The 11,484-nt window shown below is 30.4% G+C and overlaps 2 protein-coding genes across 2 annotated transcripts in view; both read right to left on the minus strand.

The window, feature by feature from the left end:
* The window catches only part of LOC122713420 (dynein axonemal heavy chain 10-like), a 28,307-nt gene extending 19,581 nt beyond the window's left edge, over positions 1 to 8,726 (minus strand). Inside the window, 6 exon segments of the mRNA XM_043933852.1 lie at positions 396 to 640; positions 721 to 1,000; positions 2,840 to 2,971; positions 3,700 to 4,160; positions 8,397 to 8,546; positions 8,619 to 8,726. Coding sequence (XP_043789787.1) covers positions 396 to 640; positions 721 to 1,000; positions 2,840 to 2,971; positions 3,700 to 4,160; positions 8,397 to 8,546; positions 8,619 to 8,726 — 1,376 coding nt within the window.
* Positions 8,727 to 8,982: 256 nt separating this feature from the next.
* Positions 8,983 to 10,227, minus strand: LOC122713421 (dynein-1-alpha heavy chain, flagellar inner arm I1 complex-like). Its single transcript, XM_043933853.1, has 3 exons — positions 9,678 to 10,227; positions 9,299 to 9,592; positions 8,983 to 9,176 (listed from the first exon to the last, which is right to left on the minus strand). Exons 1-3 carry the CDS (start codon positions 10,225 to 10,227, stop codon positions 8,983 to 8,985), a joined length of 1,038 nt encoding a protein of 345 aa, XP_043789788.1.
* Positions 10,228 to 11,484: the final 1,257 nt, after the last annotated feature.

An 11,484-nucleotide genomic window follows, 5' to 3' on the forward strand; every position in this document is an offset into this window, starting at 1 on the left:
GACTTTTATCTTTATATATATAACATGCAGGCTTATCTATTAACCGTTATTTATGGCATCGATTTCAATCAGTCACACGTACTCTTTTAAAACATTTTTCTATACCATTCGAATAATCAAAGGAAGCATGTCGTGCTTTAAAAAAGGTGCGAATAAATACAATAATAATACAATAATAAATACAATAATAATACTACCGTCTGCAATTGGAATTTTTAGATTATTTTTAAATTAGAGCTGGCAATTTTGACTCGAAGAGCACGGATATTGCGGCCCTCGTCAAGTGCCATGCTCGCTGAAAATCCGCGAGACAGTGGATCCCAATCTCAAGATACGCAATCAGGACGAGATACGACGTCGATCGACACCCTAATGGCCCCCTAATGATCACGAACCTTATGGAATAGAGGCCGTAGGTGGACTTCATCTCCACCAGCTCCTCGAGGATGTTGCTGTAGAAGGAGAATTTCTCGTCGTATTGGTGGAGGGTTGGCTGGGTGGCCGCGTACTTCTCGGCTGCGAGATTCTTGTCGAACGACCACAGAGTGCTGTACTTCTTCCACCTTTGCAGATAGTTCCACGCTTCCAACGCCAATTTATGGGCCGTCCTTTGAATCGTTATTATCGTGTCGTTCACTATCTGGAGAGGATCGATCCTTAAATCTTCTTTCCTAGAGAGAGAGAGAGAGAGAGAGAGAGAATTCCCTCCAATCGGCTCACCTGAATGCTCATCAAATCCTCGAAGAAGGTGAAGTTCACGAACGTGTCGTTTTCGGTCTTTGTTTGCGGTTTACATTCCAAGCAACTGCCGTTCATCCATCTGGGGAACAATTTCAGCTGCTCCAAGAGATTCCTCTCGTTCTGCAATATGATGTTGTAGATTTCGGTCGGGGAAGGTCTCATGACCACCTCGGAGGCTATCAGGACAGCGTCCACTTGAAACATCGGTTTCGTATCCGTCAACTTTTTGTTGAAGTACTCGAGATTCTTCGTTATGCATCTGAAAAGTTGAGAAATGCTCGATTTAACACGTTGACTGCCGCGTCACCCATATTCGCTTATTTCGCTAATTATGAACGATCTTTGTAGCCATTTAGAAAAGATATTCTGCAGGATAATAAAACTATTAAATTGTTATAAAAATAATAAAAAAATAATTTATTCAAAAAATTATTTTGAATTTTAAAACGTTCTATAGAAAATTGAGGTTGACAATTTGGATAAAAATTTGTTTTTTTTAAATTTTTTCGTGATAGTAAAAGTTCTCATTGGGCCACGTCATCCATATTTGGGTTTTTTGACTATTTGACTATTTATGAACGATCTTTGTAGATACTTGGAAAGATATTCTGCAGGATAATAAAACTATTAAATTATTATAAAAATAATAAAAAATTATTTTGAATTTTAAAATGTTCTATAGAAAGTTGAGGTTGACAATCCGGATAATTTGGATTAAAAGTTTTTTTTTTTAAATTTCTTCGTGACAGCAAAAATTCTCATTGGGCCACGTCATCCATATTTGGATTTTTTGACTATTTGACTATTTATGAACGATCTTTGTAGATACTTGGAAAGATATTCTGCAGGATAATAAAACTATTAAATTTTTAATTATAAAAATAATAAAAAATTATTTTGAATTTTAAAACGTTCTATAGAAAGTTGAGGTTGATCCGGACAATTTGGACAAAAATTTGTTTTTTTTAAATTTTTTCGTGACAGTAAAAGTTCTCATTGGGCCACATCACCCATATTTTTTGACTATTTGATTATTTATGAACGATCTTCGTAAGCATTTGGAAAGATATTCAGCAGGATAATAAAACTTATAATAAAACTTAAAATTAAATTGTTATAAAAATAATAAAAAAATTATTTTGAATGTAAAAACGATCTTTGTAGGCATTTGGAAAGATATTCTGTAGAATAATAAAATTTTATTAAATTATTATAAAAATAATAAAAAAAAATTAATTTAAATTAATTTAATTTATTAAAAATTAATTATTAATTAAAAAAATTATTATTAATTAAAAAAATTTAATTTATTAAAAATTAATTTAATTTATATTAATAATAAATTTAATTTATTAAAAAAATTATTTTAAATTTTAAAATGTTCTATAGAAAGTTGAAGTTGACAATCCGGGCAATTTGGACAAAAAGTTGTCTTTTTTAAATTTCTTCGTGACAGCAAAAGTTCTCATTGGGCCCTCATAAAATATGGGTTCTCACGTCACCCATATTTGGGTTTTTTGACTATTTGACTATTTATGAACGATCTTTGTAGGCATTTGGAAAGATATTCTGCAGGGTGTAATGAAATTATTAAATTGTTATAAAAATAATAAAAAAATAATTTATTAAAAAAATTACTTTGAATTTTAAAACGTTCTATAGAAAGTTGAAGTTGACAATCCGGACAATTTGGACAAAAAGTTATCTTTTTTAATTTCTTCGTGACAGCAAAAGTTCTCATTGGGCCACGTCACCCATATTTGGGTTTTTTGACTATTTGACTATTTATGAACGATCTTTGTAAGCATTTGGAAAGATATTCAGCAGGATAATAAAACTTATAATAAAACTTAAAATTAAATTGTTATAAAAGTAATAAAAAAATTATTTTGAATGTAAAGAACGATCTTTGTAGGCATTTGGAAAGATATTCTGCAGAGTATAATGAAATTATTAACTATTAAATTTTAAAACATTCTATACAAAACTGAGGTTGATCCAGACAATTTGGACAAAAAGTTGTTGTCTTTTTTAAATTCCTTCGTGCGTTTGATCGGTCCGTATGTCGTCTTTTATCCGAATAACATAATTTGCATACAATCTAATATTTATATCAGAATTATTTATCCGAACGGCGATATTATGTTGATTCCGTTGAAGGTGTTGACAACCTTTCGTTGTATTTTCGGATAATCCCAACAATTTTGCAGCTAATAATTCTCTAAATCTTCTAATTTTGGGGTATCACGAGTCTCATGGTGATACCACAATTAGATAATTTATGAACATATCGTGCTCTGACACGATTACCTGCTATGACCCTCTCTAATAGACAAGCCACACGAATAATTTATACACAACTAAGAAGTACATTTCTTACGACTAGTCGAAGAGCATTCGACAGTCATATCATCCAAATTATAATCCAAATTATCCAAATTAAAATATCCAAAATATACTATATAAATCAGTACTACTATACTATTGTCAATACAATTACTATTATCAATATTTCTATTGCGAACAGTAATGGAAACAAATGATACTACACCATCATTCTTGCGACCACCAAACTCTCATTACTAAAATATCCCTAGAAGTACTGAAGTATGTTTGATACAACGTGGCCTGAAGGAAACTTCATTAGAAACACGCATGGCAATCAACGTCCATTCTACAGTTCAAAAAAGAAAGAAAGAAGAGAAGATAAGAGAAGAGAAGAGAAAAGAAGAGAAGAGAAAAGAAGAGAAGAGAAGAAAAGAGAAGAGAAAAGAAGAGAAGAGAAGAGAAAAGAAGAGAAAAGAAGAGAAAAGAAGAGAAGAGAAAAGAAGAGAAGAGAAGAGAAGAGAAGAGAAAAGAAGAAAAGAGAAGAGAAGAGAAGAGAAGAGAAGAGAAGAGAAAAGAAGAGAAGAGAAGAGAAGAGAAGAGAAGAGAAGAGAAGAGAAGAGAAAAACTCACGTTATGAAAGCGGAGAATATTTTCCTCTCGTATTTCTCGTAATAGAGTTGCATGGCGGTACACTTGCCGGTGTACGTGCCGAATATAAGGCTTTCCAACTTGATGAGAATGGGGCTGATCGACTGATACGTGGTGGACATCGCCGTGGCAAGTTCGACTCTCTTCACCTGCATCTCTTGGAAGAACATCTTGCAGGGTAGCAAGGTTATCAGCTCGTTCTCGTTGTCGTAATATTTGTTGGGAAGGGAGAAGAGGTCGTAGTTCTGCAAATCGTTGAATATCCTGTTGTCGAGATCGTTCTTTATGTGATTCAACTGGTCGACCAACGAGTTCAAATTTTTCAACAATTTCTCGCACTCGTGCGCGTAATCGGGTATGTTCAGAGAGTTCCAATTTATACGCATCACTCCGGGCTGTATGTGCTTCTCGATGTCCAATAAGATGTTCTTCAACAATTCTATCTGTAATAACGAGGATGGATGATAATTCATCGGTTTGCGCTTTCATTTAATCTTCAAAGGTTCACCGCTGGAAAGAAGTCTCGTATAGAAATTTAATATTATTATTATATATAATTTAATATTATATATATTATATTATAGTATTATATATATTATATTATATTATATTATATATATATATTATATATATAATATATATATTATTTTGAAGTTAGGAATAAAATTATTTGGACAATTTGTCGTTCGAAAGATGGTATATAATAATTGGAATGGCATATGGATCGATTGCAGTGGCTAAGAATATTATTAGAGCATTTTAATGAGGGACTATTTAAAGTAATTTCGAAATTTCTAATTAGTTAGTTTTTTGAGTTAATGCTTCTGCATAGAGGCAAAGCTACTTATGTCCATCTATCTTCTTTAGACATTAGTTTGTTGATATTACTAGTAGTAAAATAATTATAATTTGAATATTCAAAATTATAAAAATTACTTTCATTTGTAAAGTTAAAGATAATCATCTAAGATTTGGAAGTTGAAATATTAATAAAATTAAAATATATCTATAGTATCTATCATATCTATAGTATGTAATTTTATTCAAAATTTTTACTTTCTTGAGTTAATTCTTCTGAATAGGGGAAAGACATGTTCTTTGCTAGGACCATGTATCTCTACCTATCTCTTTAGATATTTAATATTTTGTTGATACTACTAGAAGAGTTATAAGTTAGTAGTAAGTAAGTAGTAGAAGAGTTATAATTTAAATATTTAAAATCATAAAAATTACTTTCATTTATAAAGTATTATCATTTATGTTAAGGATAATCATCTAAGATTTGGAAGTTGAAATATTTTTAAAATTATCTATAGTATGTAATTTTATTTTTAACTACTTTTTTAAATTAATGCCTCTGCATAGGACAAAAGAGATGCTAGGATCATCTATCTTCACTTCAAATGTTTTGTTGATATTACATAATAGAAGAGTTTTAATTTAAATATTTAAAATCGTAAAAATTACTTTTATTTGTTTAAAGTTACGTTAAGGATAATTATCTAAGATTTGAAAGTTGAAATACTTTCAAAATTATCTATAGTATGTAATTTTATTTAAAATTTTTATTTTCTTCAGTTAATCCTTCTGAATAGGAACAAGACACGTCCTTTGCTAGGACCATACATCTCTTCAGATATTTATTATTTTGATACTACTAATAGTAGAAGAGTTATAATTTAAATATTTAAAATCATAAAAATTACTTTCATTTGTAAAGTTACGTTAAGGATAATCATCTAAGATTTGGAAGTTCAAATATATTTAAAATTATCTATAGTATATAATTTTATTTTTAACTAGTTACTTTTTTAAATTAATGCTTCTGCATAGGACAAAAGAGATGCTAGGATCATCTATCTTTACTTCGAACGTTTTGTTGATACTACATAGTAGTAAAGGAATTACAATTTAAATATTTAAAATTGTAAAAATTACTTTGTAAAAGTAAATTGTAAAAGTTACGTTAAGGATAATTATAAATCTAAGATTTGGAAGTTGAAATATTTTCAAAACTATCAAAATTTTTAAAATTTTTTAAATTTTTAAATTTATTCAAAATTTTTAACTAATTACTTTCTTGAATTAATGCCTCTGCATAGGACAAAAAAGATGCTAGGAACATCTATCTCCACTTCAAACGCTTGTTGATACTATTATAGTAGAAGAGTTGTAATTTGAATATTCAAAAATGTAAAAATTATTTTCATTTGTAAAGTTATGTTAAGGATAATGAAATATTTTTGAAATTATCTATATATATATAATTTTATTCAAAATTTTTAACTTATAGTTACTTTAATGACTAATAACTAATAGTTACTTTCTTGAGTTAATCCCTCTGAATAGGGACAAGAGACGTCCTTTGCTAGGACCATGTATCTCTACCTATCTCTTCAGACATTTATTACTTTGTTGATACTACTAATAATAGAAGAGCTATAATTTAAATATTTAAAGTTGTAAAAATTACTTTTATTTACGAAGTTAAAGATAATCATCTAGTCAAAGTTAAAGATAATCATAATCTAAAATTTGGAAGTTGAAATCTATTCAAAACTATCTATAATACGTAATTTTATTCAAAATTTTTACTTTCTTGAGTTATTCCTTCTGAATAGAGGAAAGACACGTCCTATGTTGGGATCATATATCTTCACCTATCTCTTCAGACATTTATTACTTTGTTGATACCACTAGTAATTTTATTCAAAATTTCTAAGTTCTTTTTTGAATTAATACCTCTGCACAGAGGCAAGAAGTTCTTTGCTAAGATTACCTCTTTTATTTATAAATCAATGCATATTATGAGAAATACCAAAATTTTTACATCACGTGGACACGTTAGAATAAAATAGTTAAAATTATGAATAAAGTTATTTGGATAGTTTATCATTCCCATAATAATAATTGCAAATAATGCTGAGGTTATACTCAAGTGAATCAACTATAATAGCTACGAATAAATGTTATTCACTGTTACTCAAACATTTTAATAAGTAACTACTTAAAGTAACTTGGTTAAAAATTTCTAACTAGTTACTTTTTTGAGTTAATGTCTCTGTACAAGGGCAAGAGAGGTTCTTTGCTAAAATTATCTATCTTCATTGTTGACACTACATAGTAATAAAAGTGCTATAATTTAAATATTTCAAAACCGTAAAAATTATTTTCATTTAATTAATTATTTTCATCAAAGTTAAGGATAATTATCCAAGCTGAAATATTTTCTATCTCTAGTAATAATTCTAGCTTACTCGAATACGAAATTATATTTATAAATTAACTACAATAGCTACCAATAAGTGTTATTCAAACATTTTAATAAGTAACTTAATAAGTTACTTAAAGTAAATTGGTTAAAAATTTCTAACTAGTTAGTTTTTTGAGTTAATGCCTCTGTACAAGAGCAAGAGAGGTTCTTTACTAAAATTATCTATCTTCATTGTTGACACTACATAGTAATAAAAATGCTATAATTTAAATATTTCAAAATCGTGAAAATTACTTTCATTTACTAAATTAAAAATAATTATCCAAGCTGAAATATTTTCCAAAAAATCTACCTAATCTAATCTATAATATAATTCTAATCTATAATATAATTCTCGAATACGAAATTACATTTACAAATCATATCATGGAGAAATACCAAAATTTTTACATCACATCGACACGTTAAAATAAAATAGTTGAAGTTACGAATAAAGTTATTTGGATAATTTATCGTTTGCATAATAATAATTGTAAATAATGGCTGAGATTATAAGCGAATCAACTATAATCAACAACAATTAATAAATGTTATTCAAAATATTTTAATAAGTAACTATTTTGTATATATATTTTAATAATATATATTTTTTAATAAGTAACTTTTAAAGTAACTTGGTTAAAAATTTCTAGTTACTTTTTTGAGTTAATGTTTCTGCAAAGAGGCAAGAAAGATCCTTTGCTAAGATTACCTATCTCCACTTCATTGTTGACACTATATAGTATAATAAAAGTGCTAAAATAATTTAAATAGTAAATTATATAATAGTAAATTAAATTCAAAATAGTAAAAATTACTTTCATTTAATAAATTAAAAATAATTATCCAAGCTGAAATATTTTCCAAAAAATCTACCTAATCTAATGTATAGTATAATTCTACTGTTATTCAAAATATTTTAATAAGTATTTTAATAAGTAACTATTTTATATATATATTTTAATAATATATATTTTTTAATAAGTAACTTTTAAAGTAACTTGGTTAAAAATTTCTAATTACTTTTTTGAGTTAATGTTTCTGCAAAGAGGCAAAAAAGATCCTTTGCTAAGATTACCTATCTCCACTTCATTGTTGACACTATATAGTATAATAAAAGTGCTAAAATAATTTAAATATTTCAAAATCGTGAAAATTACTTTCATTTACTAAATTAAAAATAATTATCCAAGCTGAAATATTTTCCAAAAAATCTACCTAATCTAATCTACAATATAATTCTACTCGAATACGAAATTACATTTACAAATTATATCATGGAGAAATACAAAAATTTGAATATAGAATAACTCCCCGAATTCTAATCCCCCCCACGGATAAACGGATATAAAACAGAAACGAGACTTCTTCTTTTCAGCAATGAACAATAAAAAATAAAAAATAAACGCGTATGTTCGATCCGTACGTCCGCTTTATCCATTTTCTCGAGCATCGAGTTGTACTGATCGATCAACTTTTGCATTACTTCGAGGTCGTGTCTCAACCGATTTTTCTGTATACTGGCATCTTTCACTATGGGTGACAGCTCGAAGCCCAGTTGCTCCATCAATTCTGCCTGCCGGTTAAAAAGTAACAGCTAACGATTATCCGATAATCGAACGAGGCGACGACAGAACAAACGCCGTACCTCGTGAATTATCTCGAACAAATTCCAATCAAAGTTCACTTGGAAACGGAGCTGACACTCGATGAGAATCGACCCGCTCATAAATTCCGTCCAAGTGATCTTCACCATCTGATGATGCCCTGCCCCTCCCTTCTCCGACGAGGTGATCGACTTTTGATCCCTGTGGCTCGAAAACCCCCCTCCCCCTCCCCCTCCCCCCCTCTGCCCGTCCGTTTTCGTATCCCTTATCCTCGTGATCCCAGAGCTACCGGTATCTTTGTTCGCAACAAAAGAAGAGAGAGAGAAAAAAAATAAAAAAAAAAAAAAGAAAGAAAATAAATAATTATACACCACTCGTCTCGACGATCTTTCAAAAGAGAAATTCTCAATTTTCACCGATGCTCGGCTTCGACATCTCGTAGTCGCCTCGGTTTTGAACCGATTCCTGGGGGGTGGAGCCGGGTGAAAGGAACTCCTTGCTCCTCGGTTTCGGATTCGCCGATTGGATATTCCTCGTCACCGGTTTTTCGGTAATAGGGAAGGGCAGTAAACCTGAACGATTAATATTAAATATATTTCCTATACGACCAATTGAATATAAATATAGATATAATTCCTATGAAAATACAGATATAATTATAAATATAATAAATATAGATATAATTCCTATGATATACGATATATGATTTTCTTTTCGCAACCTTTGTCAGGATCGGATCGCATCATCATCAGGATGTTCCTTCTCATAGTGTTCATCACGATCATTTGAGCTTTATCCGTCCACTGCTGGAACTTCAACTCCTCGTACGACTTCAATTGTTTGGAGAGGTCGTAGTACTGGTTGAACGCTAGGATCTTCAGGTGGCTGTACTTGAGCTCAGCCACGTTTTGGATCGTCAACACGGGCTTTCTCAGGCGGTGGAACAACTGTCTCACCCAGTATATGGCGCCAGCCATAGGGGGATGATACCTCAACAACGGGGGGCTTCGCTTCCCTGAAATCGAATATCTTCATCAAATCGAATATCTTCGGCATTCAAGATATTCCCTTCCCACCCTCCTTTCTTTCCTTTACCTCACCTCTGTTGAATATACCCTCGACGGTGCTGACTTCCTTGCTGAACTGTTGCATCACGACGTCGAACTTCTTCATCAACTGCTGATGGATGCTGGCCCTTGTCTTGATGTCCTTGAATTTGATCAGCATCTCGAGGGCCGATTCCGCGCTGATCAACACGTGGAAGCACTCGTCGAGGAAGAATTTCGCCTCGTTCTCGAGGAAGTAGACCTCCTCGAAGAAGAGGGACAGGGTCGCCTCCCAGTTCTCCTTGTTGAACTCGTCGAATATGTTGTAGTCGGCGTTCAGTATAGGCATCACCAGTCTGTCCACCCTTTTTATCACCGTGTCGATTTGGGCTGGATCGCTGATGATCGATTTGAGGTAGGGGCCGAAGATATTGTGGAAGTCTTGGAGGACGTTGGCTATCTGGTTCAAACCGTCGCAAACCGAGGCTATGTACTCGGTCCCCTGGAACAATCGTTTCTGATCGAACTCCCACCGCTTCCCCTTCCCCGAGATCTCGATGTCCTCGCGGCTCTTCAGGTAAGCTTGCTTCCAACTCCTCAGCATCGTGCAAGCCGTCTCCGTTTTCTCCAAAATCTTCTCCAACGGGTATCTGAATGATGATGTTACGTGTATAGAATGATATATATATATATCATTCTATATATATTTCTATATATCATATATCTATATATCATTCTATATATATATTTCTATATATCATTCTATATATATATTCTATATATATTCTCTCTCTCTCTCTATATATATATATATATATATATATAGTCCATTTTCTTGTTTTTTTTTTTTTCTCGTTTCGGACAGGAGAGAGAGAGAGAGAGAAAGGAGAGAATAATTTACCTGAACAGCATGTTTATGGACAAGTTTTTGATCACGGTTTGGGATAATTGCCACGAGATCCTCTCCATCAAACCGACCATCCTCTCCTCGACCGAGTAGTACGGGGACAAGACCCAGATCATTCTTATCCCTTCCATCAGGGGGGGGATGGACTGCATGATCGAATTGAAGCAGCTCGACTCCGTCATCAACTATTTGTTATTGCATTCGTTTCGTTTGTTATAGTTTATTTTAATTTTATTTATATTATTTTATTACATGTTATTTATGTTATTTTTAATTTATATTATAATAATATTTATATATAATAATATATTTAGTTTTAATTTATAATATTATAATAAAATTGTATATTATTTTCGTTTTTCATGGAAGAGAAATGTAATCAGTTCCCGTAAGCTTCTTTTCTAAGTTGGGAACGATTGGCTATTTTTATGTGAACGCGCAGGCTTCGTTCTATTTTGGGTTTTCGATTTTAAATATAAAAAATTGATGAAAATTTTGAAATTATTCAAGTATTATTCTTTAGACGTTATACATTGGTTTTTGATGATAATGTAACGCGACAAATATTTTTTTTCTATTATATTTATTCTATATTCTATATTCTATATTCTATTATATTTATTCTGTATTTTTATTCTATTATATTATTATGTTATATTATTTTTTTCCTGGAACGTTTATATTTTATCATTTCCAAATGTTGTGTATATTATTTTTACGAAAAAATTAATTTATATAGTATAATTTATATAAAATAATTTATATAGTTTATATAAATATATTTATATAGTATATTTATATACTTATAAATTAATTTATAAATATATATAATATATATATAATTATAAAAATATATAATATAAAAATATATAAATTAATCGATTATTGGGAAATAAGAAAAATGAAATAACAATGAATAAGAATGAAACAACACCAAGAAAATTACGATTGTTT

This window comes from Apis laboriosa, unplaced genomic scaffold (assembly GCF_014066325.1).
Source record: "Apis laboriosa isolate Shangri-la unplaced genomic scaffold, ASM1406632v1 scaffold23_cov150, whole genome shotgun sequence".
In the NCBI taxonomy this organism is placed as follows: domain Eukaryota; kingdom Metazoa; phylum Arthropoda; class Insecta; order Hymenoptera; family Apidae; genus Apis; species Apis laboriosa.

What these genes read in the sequence shown, in the direction of transcription:
- LOC122713421 (XM_043933853.1), bottom strand. Translation starts at nt 10,227, where the DNA reads ATGCTGAGGAGTTGGAAGCAAGCTTACCTGAAGAGCCGCGAGGACATC. An exon ending in CGAGGGTATATTCAACAGAG is followed by an intron (nt 9,593 to 9,677) that starts GTGAGGTAAAGG and finishes ATTCGATTTCAG; the next exon opens with GGAAGCGAAGCCCCCCGTTG. An exon ending in GCGATCCGATCCTGACAAAG is followed by an intron (nt 9,177 to 9,298) that starts GTTGCGAAAAGA and finishes TTGGTCGTATAG; the next exon opens with GAAATATATTTAATATTAAT.